The following is a 26,118-nucleotide window of genomic DNA, read 5'->3' as shown; positions in this document are numbered from 1 at the left end:
GACCTTTCCTTCCCTCTACCCGTGCCGGTTAGGAAAAAGCCACAGCCAAGGGGAAGGAGGGAGCCCCTCCTGACCGTGACCCCCCCTGCCCGTCTGGCCCTGGGATGGAAGACACGGCCCTTCTCACCTTGCTCTGGTTTCCCGGCAGAACCCCCCGAGGTCACCATGGAGCTGTCCCAGCTGGTCATCCCATGGGGCCAGAGTGCCAAGCTGACCTGCGAGGTGCGTGGGAACCCCCCGCCCTCCGTGCTGTGGCTGAGGAACGCTGTGCCCCTCACCTCCAGCCAGCGCCTGCGGCTGTCCCGCAGGGCCCTGCGCGTGGTCAGTGCGGGGCCCGAGGATGAAGGCATCTACCAGTGCATGGCCGAGAATGAAGTTGGGAGCGCTCACGCCGTGGTCCAGCTGAGGACTGCCAGGCCAGGTGAGTGCAGCCCAGAGGTCTGAAGTTGCAGCTGAACATTCCCAGAATCCTTTTCTCGAAAGAAATCCAACTTAAAACCCCAGTTATGTAGTGATAAAAGTAGCTTTTAGTTGTAAGTTCGAATTTATATTAACTTATTCATAAATCAGAAGTATAAATTTTCACTAATGAAAATGAATCATTTAATTATATTTTTAAAAAATTTTTTATTTGTTTGCAGAATCTAGTGGTTCCTTGGGTTCCACAGAACCCAGTTTGGCAACCACTGCCCTAGGGCAAGGAAAAGCAAGTGTCCTTCTCAGCTTGCTTCATCCTAATTGATGCCTGTACCGACTGAGCAGTCGCTGTGTGCTCAGCACTGGGGTTGGGTAATGTGGGGTGCACAACAACATGACAAAGATCTTCCCCTCGAGAACTTTCCTATGGAGGGGATGTAGCTTGCCAAGGAAGCAATTTGAGAAAAATACAATGAGTAATGCCATGCCGAGTCAACATGATCAGGTGTCAATGTCCTGTGGTGGGGGAGGTCAGGTAGAGGAGAGACTAGTGCTGGTGGAGTCTGTGGAAGCTTCCTGAAGGAAGTGTTGTCCCCACTGGCCTCTAAGATTCTCAGAGGGTATTCCCAGTTGGCCTCACGCCTCGAGTCTCAGGTCACCTCGGTGGAGTAGGAAAAGGACCCTGGCGCCACGGTGTTAAGATACCACATCAAGGGACATGCTCCATCTTCAGCCTAGACTGAGAAGGCAGGTGTAGGGTCCTTGTGCCTCAGGAGCAAATTGGAATAGTTCACTGAAGACACACCTGGTGTGGACTCAGGGAAACAGCAGGTTGCAGAGATGCCCCCAGCCACAGCAAGAGGCCGGGCACAGGCCAGGCTGCCTTCCCCTCTGGTGGGACAGGGGCTTGCGGCCATTTTCCCACAGAGCCAGCCAGTGGTCGGGCAGGTGGTTGGCTCAGGTCTTCTCTCTGTCTCCTTTCTGTGTCCTCCTTGGGGGCAGCAGCTCTGCAGGGGACTAACAGCCTCTCCCTTCCCTTTTCTTTCCTGTTGGTCCCCCAGGCACAACCCTGAGGCCCTGGCAGGATGCCAGGCTGGCCACTGCCACACCTCCTGCGCCACCCCCCAGACCTGGCCGCACTGACCAGATGCTGAGGGGCCAACCGGGGCTCTCCAGGTCCCCGCCGTCAGTGCAGCCTGCCTCCCCACAGTGCCCAGAAGAGGAGGGGCAGGCGGCACCTGCCGAGGCCCCCATCATCCTCAGCTCACCCCGGACCTCCAAGACAGACTCCTACGAACTGGTGTGGCGGCCTCGACACGAGGGCAGTAGCTGGGCGCCGATCCTCTACTACGTGGTGAAACACCGCAAGGTATAGCCACGGCCCTGGCATCGTGCCACCCTCTCCCCACACGGCCTCCTTTCACTGACCCGAGCGGGGTCTCTCCGCCTCCTGGGCGTTAAACCTGCACCAGTAACCCCACGGCTGAGCATGCCTTCTGTGTCCTCCAGAGCACATCTCCCTGCCCCCCAGGAGGCTGGTGTGAGATGGGCATGTGGGCCCTGGAGGGCCCAGGGGAGAGCCGTGTGTGCCCCCAGGTCCCAGCTCTGTGCACCCGTTTGCCAGACACTCACACCGGCTTCGAGTCCCAGCAGAGACAGTGAACAGTCTCCTTGCTAACCATCGCCCCCCTCCCCTTTCCTCTGTCGTTAGTTGTTGATGTTGTTTCATTTTGTTTTTTAACCACAGTAAGCTCTGCTAGGTACATACCTGCAGGAACTCTGGCACGGTAAGCTAGCTCTAAAGCCAGGAAAACAAATATTTGTGAACAAGTGTTTTCTCTGTGGGCTATAAAATACCCCCTCAGTTCTCAGAATTTGTCATGGCTCGGGTTTGACAAGCAGGTATTTGAGCTCAAAGCACATCGTGTTGTTCAGACCTTAGCCATTTCTCCTTGACAGAAGGAAGTCTGTCCGGGTGAAGGCTTTAGGAGCTGTCAGGGAGGGAGTCTCAGGCTCTGACGGGATGTGGGGACAGGGCCGAGTCAGGCCCATGGTCCCGACGCTGTGAGGCAGGACAGGGCCTCCAGCTGCCCCTGTCCCCCAAGGCTGTGTTCTTGCCTACTGTGACCCCACAGGGAAGAGGGCATGAAATCTCTGTAAGAAGATGTCCTTGAAAACATTCCTGTTCACCCCAATATATGCTGTTTTCTTTCTAAGGCCATTAAACAGTTCTTGAATGGATTTTTAAAAATTTTATTTGACAAGTAATAGCATATTATAAATGCTGAGTTTCATTATGCATTTATATTACTTTGTTATAAAAATATTATGTGCACTTGGTAGAAAATATGGAAACTATATGCATGTGGAACTAAAAGTATTTATTCACTTTTTCCCCCTCCCGAAACAAACAAGAAAACAGAGCCAGCCCTGCCCAGCGGAAAGCTTTGGCTGTGCAGAAGCCGTTTCCCTGTCCTGGACCCCCCACCCCTAACTTGTTCTGTTTTTTTCTTGTCCCTTACTTGCTCTCCTAGAAGACCTTGGGTCAGGGTAAGTCCACAGGGACTCTGTGGTCATCAGAAAGACACCCAAGGCAGAGCAATCCCACGTTGCCCCCTCTGCAGCCTCCCAGGTGGGGGCATGGGGTGAGGGCAGTTCCTCATTAACCCTCCGCCTGCTGGCCTCTTCATAGGCAGCCAGCAAAGGAGGTGAACGAGTTTGTAACAAACTCGGCATTGTTCAGCTCCCATTACAGGGCAGGGCTGATCCTGATCCTTATTTCCCCGTGTAACTGGACACCTCCATCTCAGAGTTGTAGACAAAGATCCAGGCAGGCCAAACACCCATGTTTCCCAGGAGACAAAAACCAGCATGATAGCAAGAATAATATTTTTCAGGCCAATAGGTGGCCACGAAACAGCCTCACACAAGAGGCAGGCTGGCAAAGGCCATGCCGTGGTGATCCGGAAATGCCAGGCCGAGGCTGCATTCCCCCTCTCAGTGTGTGTGACAGTGACTAATTACCCTTCTGTTTCTTACTTTCGTTTCTGGGCCCAGTGGAAGTGTGAGGCCAGCGCTAGGAGGGCAGGGGTGCAGGGGCGCAGGGCACCTGCTGGGTCTGGCTTCCCTCGGGCTCCGGCCCGTGGGGCTCTTGGGGCTGCCATGCAGGCGTTGCCAAGGCAGAAGCTCTGGCTTGAAAGCAGTTCCTTTCTTGCGGAACTAACGTGTCTTAAAGATCATCACCCAAGAAAGCATTTTGAAATCAAAAGTTAGCCTTTGCGTTCTGTTTTTTCAGCCCCCTTCTCTTGCTGGGGATAGGGAATCATTCGGCTAATTTTCACTTTTTCACATGCACAAAGCGAGTTTCATTGCCTGGTGCATCTGCAGACCCTGGGCTACTGTGTTTGGGTTTCCAGCACCACTGGGGATTCCAAGTTTGTAAAAATTTCTCCCCTTGGAACAAGTCCTGGAAGCCTGACATTAATGAGCCCAGACCATCCCTGTGCCTTGAATGGTAGGTTTTGTTCTACTTTGGAATATTCTGCTTGGGATAAGTAAGAGCTTTTCCCACCAGCTGTTTTCTTCCTTCATCAAACCACAGCGTCAGGTTCCAGCAGGCTTTCTGAGACGTGCAGGGCTGGCAGCTGACTCTTGTCCTAAAAGGTGGGGGAGATGAGAAGAAGCAGCCTCTCGGCATCACCTGTAGGGAAGCCCAGAGCTTCCTTATTTTTTTCTGTGGGTTTGAACAGCTAAGAAGCAGAAGCCATGAAAGAGTAACCCATAATAGTTACTGATCATCCATGGTGATGAAGTTCTAAGCAAGGGCTGAGGGCAGGAGCAGAAAAGAAGAGGATCGAAATGACAGAAACCTCACTGAGCGGAGCATGTGGGGAGGGTCCACGGAAGGGAACCCGCTGTGCGCCAGGCTCAGGCCGAGGCACTATGTGAGGCATCTCTTGACTCTTCAGAGTAACCTGAGAGATTTTATTTGTCTCATTTTAAAAGTGCAAAGCTTGGGGGTCAGAGCGGAGTTGCTCAGAGTTGCACAACCGGACTGAGACCCAGGCCCCCTGGCCCCCATGTCTTCCTAGGAGAGGGGATGATTACGAGCACACTCTTTGGAGTCCAGTCACAGTCTCTGTGCTCCAGCAGTGTGGCCTTGAGCAAATCACTCATTTCTCTAAGCCTTAATCTCCTCGTTTGTGAAGTAGAAACAACATTGACACCGATCTCTTGGGCTGTCGTGAGGAAAAATGAGGTCGTGCATATAAAGTGCTCAGTTCCCTGCCCGGCACATAGTAAGCTCTCAGTGAGTGTTGCTGTTTCTACTGGTGCTGCAGCTTTTATTATCTTTCTTGTCATTGTCCCTCATTAGAATATAAACCGAAGGAACTGTGTTTGGTTTAAGTACAGCAAAGAGGAAGGAAGTAAAACAGGGAGGTTTTTGGAAATACAAGGGGGAGGAGGTCTTTGGAGTTCTGGGCAGCACAAGTCAGGCCTCCCGACCTTCCCCACTGAGGTCGCTTGGATGGCATCATTACCTGAGGCATCTGGAAGCCTGACTTGACTGTCCCAGTGAGAGGGGTGTCCCATAGCCAGGAGGCCACCCTCCCCTGCCTGGCCCATTGTCCTTGCCCTCCTCCGGCCCTCTTGGGCTCAGTTCTGCTTTCCTTGCAAACCACACACGACCTGCAGCTCTGGGCTGAGATGCTGGTCCTTATACCAGCTACCTTCTCCAGCAGGTCACCAACTCCTCTGATGACTGGACCATCTCCGGCATTCCGGCCAACCAGCACCGCCTGGCCCTCACCAGACTCGACCCCGGGAGCTTGTACGAAGTGGAGATGGCAGCGTACAACTGCGCGGGCGAGGGCCAGACAGCCATGGTCACCTTCCGAACTGGTGAGAGTCAAACATCGGCCCTAGCTTGGGATTTCCATGGGTCCAAGGGAGTCCCACCAGGCCCAGGTGGGAATCCCTGCTCTCCTTGCCCCAGCTACTCACCTTGAACTTTATTTTTCCTTCCCACTACTGCCTCCCTGTGGTTTGTGTGCCACGTAAGGTCCCATCTCTCATCAGGAGAGTCACCAGTAGGCCACTCGGGCATCCCTTTGTCCCTCTCTGATGTAGTCAGGCAGAGCTGGAAATCAGACCACGCTTTCAGCGCCCTGTGTTCTTATTTGTACCGCATTGTCACACCCCTCGGCAGAGTCTCACTCTGGGGAGGGAGACCTAATGCGTGCTCCCACCCTTGCTGATCTCAACCCAATTCCACCCAGGACGGCGGCCCAAACCCGAGATCGTGGCCAGCAAGGAGCAGCAGATCCAGAGAGATGACCCTGGGGCCAGTCCCCAGAGCAGCAGCCAGCCGGACCACGGCCGCTTGTCTCGTAAGCCCCAGTAGCAACCAGTCGGGGGGATGCCCATCAGGACTGAGCTGCTCCTGAGGGCCACCGCTGCAGCTGGATGGGGTCATGGTTCAGAAGGTCCAGGAGTCCTTATGTCATTCTCTTGGCATCTCCCCAGTTAACCACAATAAGGAGTTATAGGTTGGAGCTTTTCAGATAAAGCTGGGGTTGCTGGCCCAGTGCAGCCAGGCAGCAGTGGGTAGGTGTGATGCACACACCTGTGGGTGAGGGCTGGGGAGGAGCAGGCCCTGTTGGGGCAGCCGTGGCCAGTCGGAATACAGCGTCCTGCCATTGTGTCCCTCCTGCTTCTCTCCTCAACCTATGCGGTCTTCCCCAGCCCCAGAAGCTCCGGACAGGCCCACTATCTCCATGGCCTCTGAGACTTCAGTCTACGTGACCTGGATTCCCCGAGGGAATGGTGGGTTCCCGATCCAGTCCTTCCGGGTGGAGTACAAGAAGCTCAAGAAAGTGGGAGACTGGATCCTGGCCACCAGTGCCATCCCTCCCTCGCGGCTGTCTGTGGAGATCACAGGCCTGGAGAAAGGTAGGGGCTTGGCCACGCTCCTCCTGATTCCCCACCTGCCCCCTCACCACCTACAGGAGGAGGATGAGCCTCAGAGGCTCTTCTCTGGCTCAGACCTCCTTGCGCACGCGGATACGATGCCACCTGTGGTGCTTATCTCAGTCCGCAAGCCCTTCCTGCTCCCTCTCCCATAACGGGGCTCAGAGCCATTTCCTGTGGGCTCCTCTCTGATGAGCACAGGAGTTCTTGTGAGTCCTCTGAGGACTTGCTTTGGGGAAGGGCTGCCCGGAAGGTCCTCTAGGCCCAGGGATTGATGGGCCAGGGACAGTCAGAAGATGTTTGCCGTTTCCTGATTCGGTGGGTGCCCCTCTCGCCAGGCACCTCTTACAAGTTCCGAGTGCGGGCTCTGAACATGCTGGGGGAGAGCGAGCCCAGCGCGCCGTCCCGGCCCTACGTGGTGTCAGGCTACAGCGGCCGTGTGTACGAGAGGCCCGTGGCAGGCCCCTACATCACCTTCACGGACGCCGTCAACGAGACCACCATCATGCTCAAGTGGATGGTAAGCGGGTCTAGCCTCGGACGCATTGGGAAGGCGGGCCCAGGCTTATGTCTGCAGGAGCTGGCTGCCCTCCCTGCCTGGGCACTTCTCCTAAGATGCCTCCCCTACACGTCCCCCACCGTGTGCCTGGGGGTGGGCTCCCCTGCTCAGTGCACCTGAAAGCCCGACTGGTGGAACTTGGGAGGCTCTTAGTAAGCTGGAGCTGCTGTTTGGGGGCCTTTCCCTGGTAGACCTCCAAGCTGGTCCTCATTTTCAGGTTATGTCCCACCCTCCTTCTGCCCTTCCCCTGGCACCACAGGGAATCCCGGCATAATTGTTCAGGGTCCCTTTTTAGCCAGAGATACTAACCCTCATATGCCTGGAAGGGTTCAGAGGGGATTTAAGTCTTCGGAGAAATGGCAATTTGTTCCTTCTCTCCAAAAGCCTGGGCACTTCTAGGCTAAAGAAAATATGAGTAATCATCACAGCATTCTTCAGGGAACCTCAGGGTAGCGTGAGAAATATTTGCCATGGGCCCCCAGTGAAGGTCAAACCCTAGATGGGATGAATTTCCATACACCAGTGGGCCTGCTTCAGTGATGATTTCTCTGCTCCATTGTCGGCTTGTCTCTTCTCCGCCCCGTAGTATATCCCAGCGAGTAACAACAACACCCCGATCCATGGCTTTTATATCTACTATCGACCCACGGACAGTGACAATGATAATGACTACAAGAAGGATATGGTGGAAGGTGAGAAGCGCTCCTGTGTAACATGGTTTCCTCCACCGGCACGGGGTCTGGGTATTGGTGAAACCCAGTAAAGCATAAAACACGGGCCTGGTGTGGCACGAAGCATCCATGCTCTGTATCATTGACTCATCCATAACACCCTCAGGGCTGCCGTTCACTCATGCACGCGCTTCCTTCCCATGGTGGTGGGACAACAAGGAACAACTCCTCCTGGGTTCTTCACCCCGTGCCACCCAGTGGCACTGCCCCATACACACAGCCCTATCTGAGACTGACTGTGAGATCAGAGACAGGCAAACAACATACATGTCACCACACACGACTCTCACTCTCTTTCCCAGGGGATAGGTACTGGCACTCCATCAGCCACCTGCAGCCAGAGACCTCCTACGACATTAAGATGCAGTGCTTCAACGAAGGAGGGGAGAGCGAGTTCAGCAACGTGATGATCTGTGAGACCAAAGGTGATTCTCTCTGGGCTCTTCGCTCCCTTCTTGCTGTTTCCAGAAAACTAGGATAAAGTCACTGTTCCCTGTGTCATGCTGGGTGCTTCTTTCCTAGAAGACTTCTTATTTTCCAAGAAGCCCCATACTTTATCATTTTTTCACTCTTCTATTCGTTTGTCTGTGCCTCATTCTAAGTATGAGTGGGTTGCCATCATGATGACGTCAAAGAACTTGGGAATTAAGTCATCCATGAACTCATAGGATAGATCCCATTCTTAGGTTGGGAACTTCCTACAGTTACTTTATTCCTGAAGTAGCATTTGGCACTTATGTTGGTTGGTTTGTGTAACTGCAACCCCATGAGATGGGGAAGGAACTGAGCATCATTAAACTATGTACCTCGGCCAAGGTCATGCAGCCAGTTAGTGGGGGGGCACGCTTTCGACCAGGTTTGTCTCACTACAGGCCCTGGCCATTCCTCTGCACTGAAACATGTTAAACGTGTTCACATACTAACTTATTAATTCGCACATTGGTCAGGTGGGGAGATATCATTATCTCCATTTTGCAGATACTGAAAGTGAGATAAGCAGATACATCGCAAAGAACATAATCAGAAGATCACAAAGTAGTGGGAATGGAGACAACACATCTCCTGTCTCTGAGGCAACAGCTTTCTCTCTCCCACCTCCCACTGCTTTCAGTCACTCAGCAGATACTTACCGAGCGCCTGCTGTGTGCACTTGCCGCCCTCTTCGGCCACGTACAGTGCAGGGGCAGATAGGTGCCCAGACAAACCCCCACACCAGCCTACACAGAGCTGCACCAGGGAAAAGGACAGAGGCCTCAGAAAGCCACTGGCCCTCAGGGAGGATTGACCTGGGGCTAGAATGAGGAGGGAGAGGGCTGGGGGACAGGCCTGGACGCAGCCCCAGATGGTTGGAGTGTCCAGCACCGGGAAGGAGGGGGAGGGAGAACTCAGGGAGGAGGCCAGACACTCCGTGTCCTGTGGTGGGCACTGGGCACGCCGGGCTGTGAGGTGCAGGAGGGTCCCTGTTGGATTTGCGTGTTGAGATGGTCCCTGGCTACCGTGTGAGGAGCACGCTGAGGGGAGAGAGCTGGGCCCTGAAGTTACAGGAAGGAGAAGGGATGGGCTTGGGTCTCTGTCCTGAGGAGGGGCGGGCAGGACCAGGACTGCTTGCTGGGGCTGGGGGAGAGTGGAAAGAGTTAAAAGTCGACTGTGGTTTCTGGCTTGAAGTACCACACAGGTGACGGTGCCACTTACTGAAATGGGGAAGGCAAGCAGAGAAGCAGGTTTCATGAGAAAGGAACAAGGGGACTTACCGAATCTCTGAATTTTTGGCGACAGTGAGATGAAGTGTCTGAGAAGCAGCAGGTCTCCTGCCGCAGAGGAGGGGTCTGTGGGGAGACTGACTTCAGAGTCTTTAGGATAGAGGTGGCGGTTGGGGACTAGGTGAGGTCACACAGAGAGGGTATAGGCCCAGAGGCGGCAGGAAGGTCTCCCAGCATCTGAAGAAACAGAGAGCAGGGAAGGAGAAGTGTAAAAAGCAGCAGCCAGAGGGGCGGTGGGGAAATGAGTCAGGGGAGAGGGCGGCTGCGAGAGTCAGCAGTGCCAGCCGCGCCCCGTAACACGCGAGCAGTGGACAGCCTTGCCTCCTCACCTGTGAATTGGCGTCTCCCGGCTGTTTGTCCTAGTGAGTCCCGGGACGCCTGTCTCCCTGCTCTGAGACCCAAGCTAATACCCAGGACTTCACCTCTCTCAATCCCCCCAGCAGTAGCAAATTTTTGGGTCAATCCTTCCATTACCAGTCCTTTTGCTGGTTTCATGCATTTTAAATAGTTTCTTCCCAAAGTTCACCAGTTATTCTTTCAGAAAACACTACACCACTTCTGCCCAAAGGACACAGTTCGCCTATTGTGCTTGTCTCACAAATATCTCAGGTCGTGTTGTAAAATATAATACCACATTTCACATTAGATGCCAATGTCACACTGAGTATGGCCATCATTCACATAAGGGATTTGGAGGCCCTATCTCGTGAGTTTGACCTCATTTCCTACACCCATGGAACTGGGGTATTTTTTTTTCCTATTTGTTGTGAAGGAAATGTCAGAGAAATAGATGCTGAAGTGAGTTTTTTCCACAGCTCGGAAGTCTTCCGGTCAGCCTGGACGTCTCCCGCCCGCAACCCTGCCCCCGCCACAGCCACCCCCTCCTGAAACCATAGAGCGGCCAGTGGGCGCTGGCGCCATGGTGGCGCGCTCGAGCGACCTGCCCTACCTGATTGTCGGTGTCGTCCTGGGCTCGATCGTCCTCATCATCGTCACTTTCATCCCCTTCTGCTTGTGGAGGGCCTGGGCTAAGCAAAGTGAGTGAGTGACCCTGCGCCACAGCAAAGGGGAGGAGGCCGGGAGGAGAGAGGCGCCTCCAGCCCACCCGGGAGGCCCCGGCCCAGGGCAGGTCCATGGCAGCTGAAGCCCTGGGGTGCCCTGAAGAACTCCCAGAGTCTGGGCCACTCCCTCCCGGCTCACAGACCTCGGTGAGGAGAGCAGAAGGAAGTGGAGGTTAACTGTCCTCTCTGCGTCTCTGGAGCTCGGTACTTAGCTGGCTCCATCTTCCTCTAGTGTCTGAAGCTGCTTCTCTGACCTCTTGTTCATACTTATAGTTGGCTGCCCTCAGCTGTCCCCCTCATCCTGGGCTAATCTGTCTTTTAGTCACCAATTTCTGCTTCAAATGGCAACACATCTGGCCAATTTGCCAAATATTGCTCCTTTTCACTCACCGCCTCCTTCCCGCAAACGCTTGCTGCTGTGTCTCCCCACCCTTCTCCTCACTGCAGAAGAGTCCGGATGTTAGGAAGGAGTGGGTGACAGGAAGGAGATTCTGAGAGAAAATGTTGTCCTTCCCTTGGGCAGTGTCAGCTCCCTGCCTACGTCCTTGAACCAGTGTGGTCACGAGTTTCCTGAAGTCCATGTGGGGCTTTCTCAAGCTGCCCGTGGCTGCCCTGGCGTACACATGCTTCTGTCCTCTGTCCTTCCAGAACACACAACAGACCTGGGCTTTCCTCGAAGTGTCCTCCCACCCTCCTCCTGCCAGTACACTATGGTGCCATTGGGAGGACTCCCAGGCCACCGGGCCAGCGGACAGCCCTACCTGAGCGGCGTCAGCGGACGGGCCTGCAGCGGTGGGGCCCCTGTGAACAGGGGCTGCCCCGCGGCGGCAATGGGCGGCCCAGGCGCGAGACCCCAGCAGCACTGCCCCGGGGAGCTTCCGCAGGTAGCGTGCTCCCGGCTGCGCGGGCAGCAGGCGTGGGCCACCGAGGGGGGAGTGGCTGGCGGCGTCCTCTTCCCACCTCGTCCTGGGCTGTTGGGCCGGGCTCTCTTGGGTCAAGAACAGGTCATCCTGTTGATCAGCAAACTGGAAGTTACCTGGACTCCCTGACATGACTTTCGTTCCTCTTCCTGTTGAGCAGCAGAGTGACACCAACAGCCTGCTGAGGCAGACCATTCTTGGCAATGGATACGACCCCCAGAGTCACCAGGTCATCAGGTAACCACGCCCCTCCCCACCCCTGCCTTTTACTCCCAAGCCCCAGAGCCTCACTTTCTCTTCAGGTCCCCAAACCCAAGGCAGTCCCCGAGAGCCGAGGAGTCGTGCTGCACTCAGGGAGCCCCAGATCTGACACCCCTGCCTGCTGGCCGTTCCCCTAATGCGCAGTCGCTTTGTTTGCAATCATGATGGCCTTTCTGCTTGGGGGCATGGGTTGGTTCCTCAGAATCCCCCCTCCCTAGGCAGGCCAGAAACACCCACATACAACTGGCTTTGCCCACAGGCCCCCGGACACCTGGCTTCACTCACGTCCTGCCACGTGGAGCAAGGTGGAAATGGACTAGAATTATCAGCGGGAACGATGGCGTGGTGCACTTCATGCTCAGAGGCCCCTCTGAGCCCTACTACCCTCAGACAGGGAGGCAGCCACAGAGGCGTGGGGGGCCAGGCCCCCTCTGCCCCACCTCACTCCCCATCTGGTCTTGTGCCATGCAGGGGTCCCAAGTCTAGCCCAGACGAGGGCTCTTTCTTATACACACTGCCTGATGACTCAACTCACCAGCTGCTCCAGCCCCACCAAGACTGCTGCCGCCTCCAGGAGCAGCCAGCTGCCACGAGCCGGTCAGGCATGAGGAGTGTCCCTGAGTGTCCTGGACTGGAAGCAACATGGGGCCCCCCTTTTCACTCAGGTCAGTGCCGGGGCTCGGTGGGAAAACTGAACAGGCCGGAGATGACATGAGGCGGACATCCACCCCCCAGGAGCGATTTGGAGGAGAGAGAGATGACGGGGTGTGGAGGGTGGCTGGCTACTCTGCTTCACCGCCGAAGGCCCAGTCGGTCTATAGGGTGACCAGGGTGGGTCCTACTCCAACATTACAAGCTGTGGTCCTCAAAGGCTAAGAATAAGGACACGTCTCCATTTCAGAGAAAGAAGCCCTTTGGTCTCTGCATTTCAAGAGCATTCACAAATTCCTTTTGCACCTCATCACACAAAGAGGCATTCTCTAATCACTCCAAAATACCTTGCTTTGTTGGGGCTTGTCTCTTAATTAAGGAATAAGTTTGCGTCAGTCATTTTAAGGAACAAAGTCCTTACAGACAGCATCAGAAGTCTTTGTGCTTCCACAGAACTTTTTCTCCAGGGGGCTCGGGGCCATTCATGCCACCCTCATCTCACTGTCTCCCTCTGTGCCTTGGAAGCCAGTGGACGCTTGGTGAGGGCACAGGCTGGCTCAGAGGACTGGCTGATATTTATTAGCCTCTCTGGTGTGCATGTCCATTCACATGCAGATCTGGGCCCTGTCTCTGGGAGATTAAATTCTAGAAGACCTAGAGCCAGACCCAGCGTCATTAAGACCGGACCCTGTCAATCGGGGGTGAAGGACTTGTGCGTGGGATGGTTATAACCAGCAGCCATACTGAAGGGTGGACCAGCAGCTGGCATCTAGAAAGAGCAGGGTCTCCTCCTGCATTTCGTGGGCTCCGCTGACTTCCCATGCAGCTGGGGTGCAGGCTAAGTGCTTGAGTATCCCATGTCAGGGGGAGACCTTGGAGGGAGCATAGACACCCTTCAGGGACCGTGTAACCGGTTTCCACCACAGATAGAGACAGACCCAGCACCACTGAGTGTTGATGCCTCGGTCAGTGTAGATTTTAATGTTTCCTAATCTTTCTCCCTCACAGGGCCCCCGTGCTGCTTGGGCCTTGTACCAGTTGAAGAGGTGGACAGTTCTGACTCCTGCCAAGTGGGTAGAGGAGACTGGTGTCCCCAGCACCCCCCAGGGGCCTACGTAAGACAGGAACCTGGGATGCGGCTCTCTCCCAGCCCACCGATTCATGTGTCCTTTGAAACACCACCTCCCACAGTTTAGGCAGAAGCCAATATCCCAGAAAGACTATATATTGTTTTGTTTTTTTTTAAGAGACAGAGAAAATTGGTATTTATTTTTCTATTATAGCCATATTTATATATTTATGCACTTGTAAATATATGTATATGTGTTTTTATAATTCTGGAGAAACATAAGGAATCCTACCCATTGAGGTACAATAGGGAAAACAAAGAAGCCACAACTTTAACAGGAGTCGAGCAGGAACGACTAATGCAGACTGGCCAGAACACAGACTCCTCACTCAGAACCTCTGCGACCGCGGGAGGCTGCAGGAGGCCCACGGAGAAGCCGATGGGGAAGAATCCCGGCTCATTGTTCATGATGACCGCGAGGCAGAGAGGGAGGGCCGCGGTATCACAGCCTGGAGAACGCGTGAAGATGGCTGGAGCTGGGGCCATGGGAAGTGTTTTCCTAAGATGCCCATGAGAACAGACTAAGATGTGTACAGCACTATAAGCATTAACAAATCTTCCAGAATCAATAATCTGTGGCAGCATATCTCTGTAAAAACAAACACTGTAACTTCTAAATAAATGTTTAGTCTTCCCTGTAACCTTCAACTTAGTCACATGTGAGTCAGCATTTTCTTTGGATGTTAGAATTCAGTCTTTGAGGATTTGAAGAAAATACCCACCTGCTTATAACATTTTCAGATCCATCAAGAGATGAGATCTGGAAACGGTAGAAGATGTTTCTCTCTTTTTTGTTTTTTTGTCTTTTTAAACACTGAATGCCAGTTGTTTTGATTAATGCAGAATGTACTGACTATTTAGTCCAAGAGGGAGACGCTATACAACAGGCAAGGAGAAGCAGAGTCCCTCCCAGGTCTCTTACTAACTGGACTAGAGCCTTGGTCATACTGAAGGAATGAAACTAAGCCTTTTCGTATACATGTGTGTGTTGAAGACCAAATATTTTCTCCAAAATACCATTTAGTTGAGTGCTATGCTACCTACACATGAACATACTGTGCGTGATAAATTCTCTTCCTTTCTTTCCAAAGATACACCAACACTGCTGGAGTAGGTGACTCACCAGTTTAAAACCCACATTTACTTACTGTTGTCCAACCAAAGGATCGACCATTCATTCTTTTTTAAATTGAACTTCTAACATTTTTTATCTGTAGAACTCGAACTAGACGGAGACCGAAGCTTGCAATGAGAAACCTAACACACTTAAACTGAGTTCTTTTGGGGGGTGGTCCGAGGTGGGATGTATTTTCTAGAGTTCAGTAATGTTGGGTTCCAGGTGAAATGCCACCTGAGACAATCACTTTAAGTCATGCCAGGCCCTGGCTTCTAATCACAAAGATTTTGATAAACACCATCCTAGAGAACGTGGAAGAATCGAGTCAAACTCTTGACTGTTTAGGACAAGCGCACCCCCTGCTGGCCAAAAGGAAGGCAGCACCCTTTTGTATCCTTTTCCCACCAAACAGCTAAATGTGAGAACTCTCATGGAAACGTAACGTGATTTTCAAAAATGGAAAGCAGAATTTTAAAAATTAAAGTAGAGCGGGGCAGAGAAGCAATAAGATATTGTGATTTCGGACACAACATGGCTTTGAGGGCACAGAGGTCACTTCCTGGAGCGGGCAGGGCTGCTGCTCTCAATCTTCCCTTCGCTAATCCAGGAGCTCTCAGCTCTGTAACTGACCTTCTAGCCCACTGGCTCTTTAAAAGTCTCCTTTGTTTTTTCTCCTTGATGATCTAAGGTAGTTGCCAAAATAAAGTTTGGTAAATTTTGTATTAATGATATGTAAAACACCTGCTTTCTGCACAGCATGGGAATCGCAACACTGAATGGCTTTACCTCCCCCTCATCCCGAAAAAAAGTCCAGGGGAAGAAAAAGCACTTCTGAGGCATGTTAAATTAGATAAATGTGTATATTTACCTTAGCCAATTGCAGGAGAGAAGGAAAAGTTTAGGACAACAGACTTGTAAATTTCAGACCAGAAAATGAAACAGTTCAGATATTCAATTTCATTTTATTTTGTATTTCTTTAGGTTCAGGTTAATTATTATCACAGTGCCTTTTTAAAGCTTTTATTCAGTCAGCATAGACTTCCTAAATTGCTAAAGGAAGAGTAAGACCTAGTCATGGGGAGCTGATGGGGGCGGATGCAGAGCTGAGGATGGGCCTGTGACAGGACAGGCTGACTCCGGAGAAACAAGTAATTTTTTTTACTTTGAAGTTGCGACAGAGGGACTGGACTCTTCAGCTTCTTTTTCTTTCAGTGCTGCAATTGATCAGCCATCACACTATGGACAAGAGTTCGAAATAGCCAAGGTATATTAACAGTTGATCCACAACTAACTCAGCGTAGGCTAAATTTTGGCTGCACCTCAGAGGTGAGGCTGCTCCTCTGAGAGCACAGGAGGAGGCAGACAGCAGTGCGACTGAGCAGGACGCTTTCCCGTCACCTCCTGGCCGCCTCCTGCACATGCTGCACTCTTGTGGTCTTTTTTTTATTTCAAAATTTTTACACGGGGTACAAACATTTAGGTTACATATATTGCATTTGCACTGCCCGAATTAGAGCTACAAGTGTGCCCATCCCAGACCGTGGGCACCACACCCATTAGGTGTGAGTTTACCCATCCCCTCCTCCCCCTTCCCATCTGCCCGATTGCCTATGAAAGTTACTTCCATATGTGCATGTAAGTGTTGATCAGTTAATACCGATTTGATGGTGAGTACATGTGGTGCTTGTTTTTCCATTCTTGTGATATTTCACTTAGTAGAATGGGCTCCAGCTCTATCCAGGGTAATACAAGAGGTGCTAGATCACCATTGTGTTTTGTGGCTGAGTAGAACTCCATGGTATACATATACCACATTTTATTACCACTTATGTATTGATGGGCACTTGGGTTGTTTCCACATCTGTGCAATTGTGAATCGTGGTCTTTTGTTTGAAGCTTAACTTCCCAAAAACTCAGTCTTAAGTCCAGACTAAGTCTGGAATCAAGTAGAAATGAAACTAAAGCTATCAATATATCTTTATATATTGAAAATAAAATAATTGAATGTTAACTGTCTTGTCAAATCCCAAACACACTGAATGAAGCCCTAAATATTGTAGAATTAACTAGTGATATAGTGTAGTTCAATTTGGGAAAAAATAATAATCCTGATTAGTTTTACTCTAAGTTGAAATACAAATGAAATCCTTGACATGGGTCTTCTGTGTACTAAATTCATTTTTGCTGCAATCATTATAAAATTGTAGATCTTCAGAATGGGAAGGAGCCTCAGAGTTTTTATAGATTCCTCATTTGTCAGACAATAAATGAAGCAAAGGAAGATTAGGTAACTTCTCTTGGTTCTCACAAGTACCAAGGGGATAGTGTCTCCTCAAGATCTTTCTTGGAGACCAACCACTGTACCCAGGCAGTTATTCATGTGTATCCAGCCCCCACCATGGCGCCCAGTGAGCCCCACCAGGTATTCACACTTTGTCTGCTCCCCTCCCACATCACACCAGCTTGGCAGGAGTGATGCAAAGTCACTTCTGAGAGTAGGTTGTAAAGATTGTGGCTTCCATCTGGGTCATTCTCTCTTGCTTTTCCCCTCACTCTTGGGTCACTCCCTCTGGGAGAGTCATGTTGTGGGCAGCCCCACGGGGACGCCCACGTGGTGAGGAACTGAAGCTTCCTGCCAACCACCAAATGTATGGATTTGAAAGTAGCTCCTCCAGCTCCCGCCAAGCTTCAGATGGCAGCAGCCCCAATTCCCAGTATGACTGCAACTCCACGAGAGACCATGAGCCAGAGACACCCAGCTAAGCTGCTCCCAGATTCCTGACGCTCAGAAACCCTGGGGTTTGAGAGGGTTTGAGAAAATAGGTAGGGTGAGATAAATTTGTTGTTCCAAGCTAAATTTTAGGGTAAATTTTTAAATAGCAATAAATAAGACACTCAAAGATATGACTAACACATTTTTAAAAATACTTCAAAGGCACACATAGTTTAGGCTATACAGCAGAGAAAGTGATAAAAGGGTGCTCTCCAGTAGAAAAGCAATCGCATCAGAAATTAATGATGACAGATACAAACAATAAACTATTCTGATCTCTTAAATAGGAATATAAAAGAATCATAGAGAGACAATAGACCAAGTGGCCACCTCTAAGAATATTCTAGCATACAAAGAAAGCAAGTCCTGTCTATCATTTGGGAGGACAGGTTAGCAGGCTAATCACCGGTTAGGAAGACTTGGTGTTGCTCAGTTGCTTTTTACAGTTATGCAATATCGCGTTCTTCCACCTTTCCTTCTCAGTGACCGACTTATCTTGGGACAGCCTCAGTTGAGTAGCTCCTTAATGCAGACCCATAGAGCTCTGAATCTACAGTGCGATGCCGCGTTACTAACAGGACTCCAAATGTCAGTGAGGTTGTTCTTCCATGGTTGCAGCCATGAATTTCAGTGATCACTTACCCCCAAATCGAAAGGATACTCTTAGTTTAAAATGTTATGTAGAATCAAAAGTGATTGTTAGAGATGCTCTCTCAGAGGCATGTAAATCTATTTCATTACTTCCTGATCTATAGCAAAACCAGGAAATGACCAAGTAAATTCTGAAAAAAAATGGCACAGGACATGAGAAACTGTGGCCAATAGGTAGAATTCTGATGGAGCTGCAAAAATCTTCAAGGAAAAGCCTCCTCATTGACCATTTTGCAAATCTCCCTCCTCTGCTCCACTCAGAACTGGGAAGTCGGCAAAAACCATGGGCGATTCAGGAAACCGGTTATTTTCCTTTCTGCCAACCAAAAGCAAACTAAAGCAAACTGCTCTGCTATGTCTGTCTACATTTTCTGAATCCTGAGCCCTTCGAACAACTGCTTTATGAAGTTGACTGTGCCAAAATTTGAATTTGCATTTTTTATTCTACGATATTGTTGGCAAAATAATTTGTCTTTTTTTCTTGCATTCTCTTAGGGAAAAATAACATCAATGTTTGTTTTCTAAGGATGCAAGTATCAAGAAAAGGAAGTTTACTCATGGATTATTGAATGATAGTTTTTCTTGCCAAGGGCTAAAAATTCAGAATACCTGAAAATCAAAATTTCCTAAAACAAAATATATTATAGATGCTTTCTTGCGATTGTGAGATACAGCTTTGTTAAAACTTCATATTCAATCTATAATATATAGTAGATCCCAAACGTCTAAAATGGTTCAGTTCTATAATAATTAGATGTTGGGTGCTTCATTCAGTTCTAAGATAACTAAATTGGAGAGAAATTATTAAAACTACATGACTGGATCTGTTTTTAGACTTTTAGGATAAGTTCACCTTAAAAGAATAGGATTGTTGCAGGTGACAAGGAAACAGAACTTCTATGAATTATGTTGGAAATCTTGGATGGGTTTGAAAAAAACGGCAAACTCAAAGGTCCGTGGGCCCCATCTCATTCCCTTGTGAGGGACGAATGGGTGGGAGGATAAGGCCACCTTTCTTACGCAGAAGAGCAATCTCCTCCTTTAAGGCTGAAATCCTTTCTGCCTGGGTTTGGATCAATTCAGTGACCTTCTCCTTTGCCAAGATATCTGCTTTCCGAAGGCCCTGGAAGACATTGCCCTGTTGAAAGAAAATGTTTAAGCATCATTTGGGATGTGAAAATTTCCCTCTTCTTATACTGTGTATCTGTTAGGAGTGCCAGCCTAATGATCAGTTTAAATAGCTACTGCTCCTTAATCTAAGGAGCCTTCAATTCCTCTGCTCGAATCCCACTATTAAAATGTGCACCTCTGTACTAATGAACAACTCTTCAAATGCAAATCCCTTGGGAAGAGCAGCACTTTAAGCTAGCTCTCAGGCACCCTTTACCTAGAGGGCTCATCTCTGGAATCACAAAAGATAAGGTATGTCTTCCTTTTTCTATACAGCCCATATTTTGGTGCCTAGAAAGAAATCTGTTTCCTCATCCGATTTCTTTCCCCGTCCAGCCAACTCCTGCTCATGCTTCCAATATCACTTTCAGGGAGCCATGCACTAGGTTGACCAATGGACTAGGTTAGAATTTCCTCTTCTCTGTTCTGTCCAAACATCTATCATAAGTATACATTGTTATAATTATGAAATTGAATATTTGACCATTTTTTAGTTTTAAAAAAATGGCAATTTCAGATGGTTTGACCTGGATGCTCATTTGATATCATTCCTGCTAGATCTTGTGCCTTTTTGAGATGGCACCCCATATAAGTGAGTCTCCCCAGTGCACCAGTACCTGCCCTAGTGCTTGTTACATAAGGAGATGCTCAATAAGGTGTGCGTACAGGAACACATCTGTTAAAGGAAGGACATGACACTGACCTAGTGCCCACTCAGTGCAAGGTGCTCTGCATACGCTCTCTCATCTGATCCTCGCAACTCTGAACTCCGCGTTGTTAATACAGGTTTACAGATAAGGAAGCTAGACTCCGTTAATACAGGTTTACAGATAAGGAAGCTAGACTCCGAGAAATTCATGAACTGGCCCAAGTCACTGTATTATTAAGGGCTGGAAACAAGGCTGGAAAAAGTTGCCTGAAGCCAAAAGTCCACGATTTTTCCATTACCCCTATTTACTATGGCAGACCTTTGTGGTAAGTAAGGGTTACTCAATACCCTTCTGCCTCTTCTCCCCTGCTTGCCTTTATTTTAGAAGCTGTGAATACTAAACACTAATCCTACCCATTTTCTCTTCCGGCTAGGGGTGGCTAAGTGGATGTAATCAGAAAACTTTTGCACTCTTAATAAGAGGGACAGAAGAGGCCGGCACATGGTGTGAAACAAAGAGCTGGAGTAGCTGTCTTGAGACTTTAAAGTCTACGCTGAGAATCAGAGATACTGGCCCTGACATCAGGGGCCCATATGCTAAAACCTGCAGTCATCTCCCTCCAGATTTCTGTCAAGTGAGAAAAAGGACTCCTATTTGTTTAAGCTACTCTCAGTGGGGCTCTTGGTTACTGGTGGCTAAAAGCATGCCTGATATACCAGCTCACGCCACATCTCCAGTCGGTCACTTTGAAATCACCTTAAGTTTCCCCTCATTCTCCTCACCACATTCAATCACATTTTGGCTATTCTTACTTTGAAATATCTTTTGACACTTGCTTTTTTGTTTTTACCAACTACATCCCAGTTCACACCTTGATCATCGTAAGAAGCAATGGAGTCAGCTTTGGAGGCAGACAGACCTGGGTTTAAAAACTAACTTCACTATGCATTAGCTCTGAGAGCTTGAGCAAGTTACTTAACTTCTCTGAGCTTTGGAAAGTAGTGTTTTAGGGATTAAATGAGATATCCCATGTAGGGAAACTATACATGTAAGGATATGCTATATAAAGATACACTACATAAAGAACATATACTAGTAATTTCCTTTCCCATTCAACTGATCACCCGCCTCCAAGCCCTTTCCTCACTAACGCATCTGGACTGATCAAAACACATCAAGTCAACAAATGTTTGCTGACTGCTTAGTCTGTGAAGATTTTGTTTAGGCATTAACCTTACTGCTTTGATGCTCCACTCAAAAATTCTCCAGTGGATAAGAGGCCCTCAATATTCAAATTTTTGCCTTCCTTTCATATCTAATTTCCAATTATAAACCTCCTAAATCCTCTTATTCACTCTTCACAGAATAAATAGTACTCTTTCTTACTTGAGGACTTTTGCTTAGGCCAGGGATTCTTAAAGTCTAGCATTCATCAGAATCACCGGGAAGGCTTGTTAATGCAGATCACTGGGCCCCTTCCCAAGAGCATCTGATGCAGTAGATCTGGGCTGGGGCCCAAGAATTTCCATTTCAAACAAGTTCCCAGGTGATGCTGATGCTGTTCTTCAGGGGACCATACTCTGAGAACACCTGGCTTAGAATTTCCAGGGTGCTTAAAGAAAATGTAAAGCAAAGAAGTCCAAGAGAAACTATTGGCATTTTTGCAAATAATATTTTAAGTATATAACATATAGTTTAGAATATGCCATATAGGTGTTAGGTTCCCTAGAAGGCAAGGCTTGAGTCAGGTAAACACTTCTTAAATAAGTATTATTCACCATGTACTATGTATTAAGTACTATGTTAGGCTCACTAATATTTATATAACAGCAAATTGAAACCCACAAAAAGTAACAAGCATTTAAATAGGGTAACATTCCACAATTCAAGATGCCCACTTCAGGTCAAATGAAATAAACAGATTGGAAATGGATGTTTGACACCAAACTCAGGGAGTATACTGGCATCATACTGGCATGATATAAATAATGAATTTATATCAAAATAACATCCCTCTCTAGAAGCAAGGCAAACCCTATAGATCAGGGTTCCTCAACCTATGGTGAGTTGTATAATTATTTCATTATATTTTACAATTTAATAATAATAGAAATAAAGTGCACAATAAATGTAATGCGCTTGAATCATCCCCAAACCATCCCTCCCACCACCACCCCAGTCAGTGGAAAAATTGTCTTCCATGAAAATGGTCCTTGGTGCCAAAAGGTTGGGGACCGCTGCTAAAGACTGTACTTACATAAGTTCATGGTACCCAAAGGCATCCAATAAAGCTAGTGCCTCAGGTCCACTGTAATGTGGCTGATACCAACTCAGTGTCCTCAGGGACCCAGATGGCCTGGAAGTAGTCCAAGGTCAAGATTTGTTTAAATACCAGCACTTGACATGCTTGTGAATAGCCACCTCTATAGAACTTCCTCAATTCTGAAAAAGGGTCTGAAGAAAAGGAACACACCTGCTGGTTCTGTAGTGTGTTCAACCGAGAATCAAGTTTCTTCTTTTCGATACATAAATCATTCATCTGATGAAGCTTTTTGGTGTGTTCTTTTGTCTTCATCATTAGTTCCCATCGCACTTGAGCAATCTTTTCCTACCAGGTCAGGAAGATGCAAAATAGATTAAGTGAATAAGCGAGGAGACAGAGAAAAATGAGTGTCCAGACTGGGTCAAAATCACCAGGCAAATGGAGCAATGTGCACATATCAAAATGTCATCAGAAGCCAATAGGAAGACACAGCCAGGAACAACTGCACTGGGTCTGGTTTGATTAAAGAGAAGAAGAATGTAAGTATGCTCAAGGATATTTGTAGGTAGAAACAAGATAGATACAGATTGCTCTATGGGTGAGGAATGAAACTAATATGCAGACTGATTGCTGGTACTCATTACATAAAAGGATGATGATTTAAGTGACAAACTTCCATATATTGCTCTTTCCCCAGTGTTGGCCCAGGATCCTTAAGGTAGAAGGCTTGAATGGCCATACATCTTTATAATTGCTTTCTTTTGTTCTCTTATTGCTCCAAAAAATTATTTTAGATTGCACAGATTATCTCCAATAGTCCTCTGATAGGGACCAGTTCCATTAAGATGAACACTTAAATAATTCGCTTCTTCAAAGTGTGGTGGTAAATCTTGGATTAGCAAAGATGAGACAGGGCCATTGGACAAGGTAGCACTTAGGAACCTCTCCTCCTACCCCAATTGCTGATGGGATGAGACAGGAAATCGGAGAGATCATAAAGATTTGTGGGCATATTAAATCTTTGTAAAAGCTCCTATCTCTGAATCAGGCTGGAACCAGGGACTCTCATCTCACAGCTCAGGGACAGCATGTAGGCATTAACAGGTTCTAAGACCCTACCAGCCAAATAGTCTATGCAGGGTTATAAAATTTATTACTTAGAGATGATTTGCAATTTCCAAATTGGAACAGCATGCAAAACCTATACAATAATATAATTAGAATCCTCAGAGGATAGCAGTTCCATTTTTAACACTCTCAGAGCATTTATATGTTAATGTAGGCCTCAAAGTGGATCTCTCTACAATCTTTCATCCATTTCCATCATATTTATATGCAACCTGAACTCTGAAACCCAATGCCGGTGCTTTCACTCCAAGACAGACAAATCCCTCCAACTAAGTGAACAGTAAAGAAGCCGAGACAGCCCTCAGATCTGGGGAGCTGAGCAGAACTCACAGACCCGGCTCCAGCTGCACAGGTGCTTCCCGGGAACCACTTACAGCTCACCAGGATTTCTTATTTCCACCCACATTCGACCAAAGAAGATCACCTGCCCTTCTCCTCCTCACCTCCCACATCTTCATTTCCTTTGCATTCGATAGCTCCTTTCGAAGTTTTCTGATCTTCAGTTCTTCAAGCGTTGTATTAACAGAAAGCGTCTGAAGAGCTTCTAGGTCTATCACTCGGCCAAACTTGCTCACCATTAGTTGACGGACTGTTTCTTCCATTTCTAAAAGAAGACAGTCACTGTCTCCAGTTGTGCCATGGCTCCCATTATTATTAAATGGACAACCTATCACAATAAATTCCTAGGGAACAGCTTTTGCAAGATAGTAAAAGGTTTTATGTTACCAGTTGATTTTTCCTCTGTGATTTTTTGCCTGATGCTTTTCTCATTTAAAATGCCCATTTCAGCACTGTCTTTTCATCTTCAAATTCCTGTGTAAAACTGACTTATTTTTCCCAACTGGCTTACACACTCAGATCTGCCCCTCGTCAGACTGTTAGCGGGCTCCAACTGGATTATGAACTTTTCAATTTTTTAAAATTATTGAGCTTTATAGCATCTAGTGGTAAGAACAGAGCAGACAATAGAAGTCTCTTACTCCAAGTAAAAATAAAGCCCTTACAGGGGTGCCTGAGGCCCTGCATGGTCTGCCTGCCTGCCCCTCTCCCGCCCGCGCCTCTCCTGCTCACATGCTCGCCCCCTCTCTGCTTCTCAAACATGCCAGGGTCACCCCCATCTCAGCCCCCTCTGTCTGGACTGCTGTTCCCCAGAGAGCCACATGGCTCACTCCTCCCAGCCCACTTCTGAAAGCTGTGAGACTAGGGAGACTCATTTCCTGAGCTGAGGCTGGAGAACCCATCTGACCAGGTATGTCACCTTGCCAGGGAGCCTTCTCCCGCCTCCTGCAGACCTCAGCACTCTCTTTCTCAGTCCACCTTAAATTTTTCTTCTTAGCGATTACCTCCATATATTAATAACATGCAATATCTTTTACTTTTGTTTATTGTCTTTCTCCAATGTGAAAACATCAAAACACTAGGAGAAAATTCTTCTTGTGGGGCTTGAGCTCTCCAAGAAAATATAGTCTTGTAACAAGACTTTTTTAGTCACCAGACTGTCCCCCATCCCCTAAATGGAGTTTGAAGGCCCTAAGGTGTAACAAGATGATACAATTCTTTTTTTTTTTTTTTAAGACAAGGTCTTGGTCTATTCCCTGGGCAGGAGTGCAGTGGCATCATCACAGCTCACTGTAACCTCACACTCCTGGGCTCCAGAGATCCTCCTGCCACAGCCTCCTGAGCAGCTGGTACTACAGGTGTGTGCCACCGTGCTGGGCTGATTTTTCTATTTTTTGTAGAGATAGGGTTTCACTATGTTGTCAGGCTGGCAATTATAGTGCAGAAATGTGTATTCAGACAAATCGTTATAATGAAGTATAATAGTATAATTGGCATGGCTGCCACTTTGCATAATCCAGGCAGGGGCCATTCACTCTCTATCCTATGTGAGGAGTGCCCCATGAACTAGCATAACGTGGTGGCCATAGTAATCAGTGATGCAAATGCAATGATGGATGAATTATTTGCATGTGTGCTACCCTGTGGCTGCCTGCCGGGCCCCTCTCAATAAGAACCTTGATTCCCCTCAAGTAGCCCCAAATAAGGGTGTACCCTCTTCCATGGCAGCCTCATACTAGGACATGTACTCTGGTCCTTGCAATTCCCCTTGTAAAGCCAGCCTAATGTCCTTCTCCCAAGCTGATTAGGCTACCTAGCGCCCCCTGGGGACATAAAGGCTTCTGGAACACTCACCACCCACCTTTCCCCTGGCCATGAGCTGTGCCCTCCCTGGAATGGAAAGAACCCCTTCCCACCCCCATGTTCTAGGCTGTGCTCTCCTCTTCTTCCCCATGGGGTCTAGGAATGGAGAAAGGCAACAACAAGCTAACTGCAGTGTTCCCCATCACTTCTAAGCCATGTAGTCCAGCAAGCCCACTTCTGGGTATATACCCAAAACTGTTGGAAGCAGAGAAACTTATAAATATTTGTACACCCACGTTCATAGCAGCACTATTCACAACAGCCAAAAAGTGGAAGCAATCCAAGTGCCCATTGACAAATGAGTGGATAAACAAAATGTGGCATATGTGTATAACGGAATATTAATCAGCCTTAAAAATGAAGAAAATTCTGACACACGCTACAACATGGGTGAACCTCGAAGACATTATGCTAAATAAAATAAGCCAGTCACAAAAAGACAAAGAATCTTAATTCCAATTATATGAGGTACTTAGAGTAGTGAAATTCAGAGAGACAGAAAGTGGAATGGTGGTTTTCAGGAGTTGGGGGTGAGGGAAATGGGAAGTTATTGTTTAATGGGTACGGAGTTCAGTTTGGAAAAATGAAAAAAAGCTTTGAAGATGGATATGGTGATGGTTACACAACAACGTGAAGGTACTTGATGCCAATGAACTGTCTACTTACAAATTGTTAAAATGGTAAATATTATGTTATATACATTTT

At 48.5% G+C, this 26,118-nt stretch overlaps 2 protein-coding genes across 3 annotated transcripts in view; one reads left to right on the top strand and one right to left on the bottom strand.

Annotated features, from left to right (window-relative positions):
* Positions 1 to 13,537, top strand: part of BOC (BOC cell adhesion associated, oncogene regulated) — a 34,842-nt gene extending 21,305 nt beyond the window's left edge. The window contains exons 6-18 of one of the 2 annotated variants that reach the window (XM_012652231.1): positions 149 to 421; positions 1,479 to 1,786; positions 5,160 to 5,319; positions 5,697 to 5,807; positions 6,163 to 6,369; positions 6,726 to 6,907; positions 7,533 to 7,638; positions 7,980 to 8,102; positions 10,253 to 10,474; positions 11,147 to 11,382; positions 11,579 to 11,655; positions 12,151 to 12,344; positions 13,339 to 13,537. In XM_012652231.1, coding sequence (XP_012507685.1) covers positions 149 to 421; positions 1,479 to 1,786; positions 5,160 to 5,319; positions 5,697 to 5,807; positions 6,163 to 6,369; positions 6,726 to 6,907; positions 7,533 to 7,638; positions 7,980 to 8,102; positions 10,253 to 10,474; positions 11,147 to 11,382; positions 11,579 to 11,655; positions 12,151 to 12,344; positions 13,339 to 13,526 — 2,387 coding nt within the window. In that variant the 3' untranslated portion in view covers positions 13,527 to 13,537. Of the gene's footprint in view, positions 1 to 148; positions 422 to 1,478; positions 1,787 to 5,156; positions 5,320 to 5,696; positions 5,808 to 6,162; positions 6,370 to 6,725; positions 6,908 to 7,532; positions 7,639 to 7,979; positions 8,103 to 10,252; positions 10,475 to 11,146; positions 11,383 to 11,578; positions 11,656 to 12,150; positions 12,345 to 13,338 lie in introns of both variants that reach the window. The other variant, XM_012652232.1, reaches the window with a different exon arrangement.
* Positions 13,538 to 18,946: 5,409 nt separating this feature from the next.
* The window catches only part of CFAP44 (cilia and flagella associated protein 44), a 121,215-nt gene continuing 114,043 nt past the window's right edge, over positions 18,947 to 26,118 (bottom strand). The window contains exons 30-32 of the mRNA XM_012652219.1: positions 23,655 to 23,815; positions 22,294 to 22,428; positions 18,947 to 19,138 (exon numbers count right to left, since the gene is read on the bottom strand). Coding sequence (XP_012507673.1) covers positions 18,947 to 19,138; positions 22,294 to 22,428; positions 23,655 to 23,815 — 488 coding nt within the window. The remainder of the gene's footprint in view (positions 19,139 to 22,293; positions 22,429 to 23,654; positions 23,816 to 26,118) is intronic.

The sequence above is a fragment of the Propithecus coquereli genome, unplaced genomic scaffold (genome assembly GCF_000956105.1).
Source record: "Propithecus coquereli isolate 6110/MARCELLA unplaced genomic scaffold, Pcoq_1.0 Scaffold386, whole genome shotgun sequence".
NCBI classification, from domain to species: Eukaryota; Metazoa; Chordata; class Mammalia; order Primates; family Indriidae; genus Propithecus; species Propithecus coquereli.
This window is presented reverse-complemented; position numbering and strand designations above follow the sequence as displayed.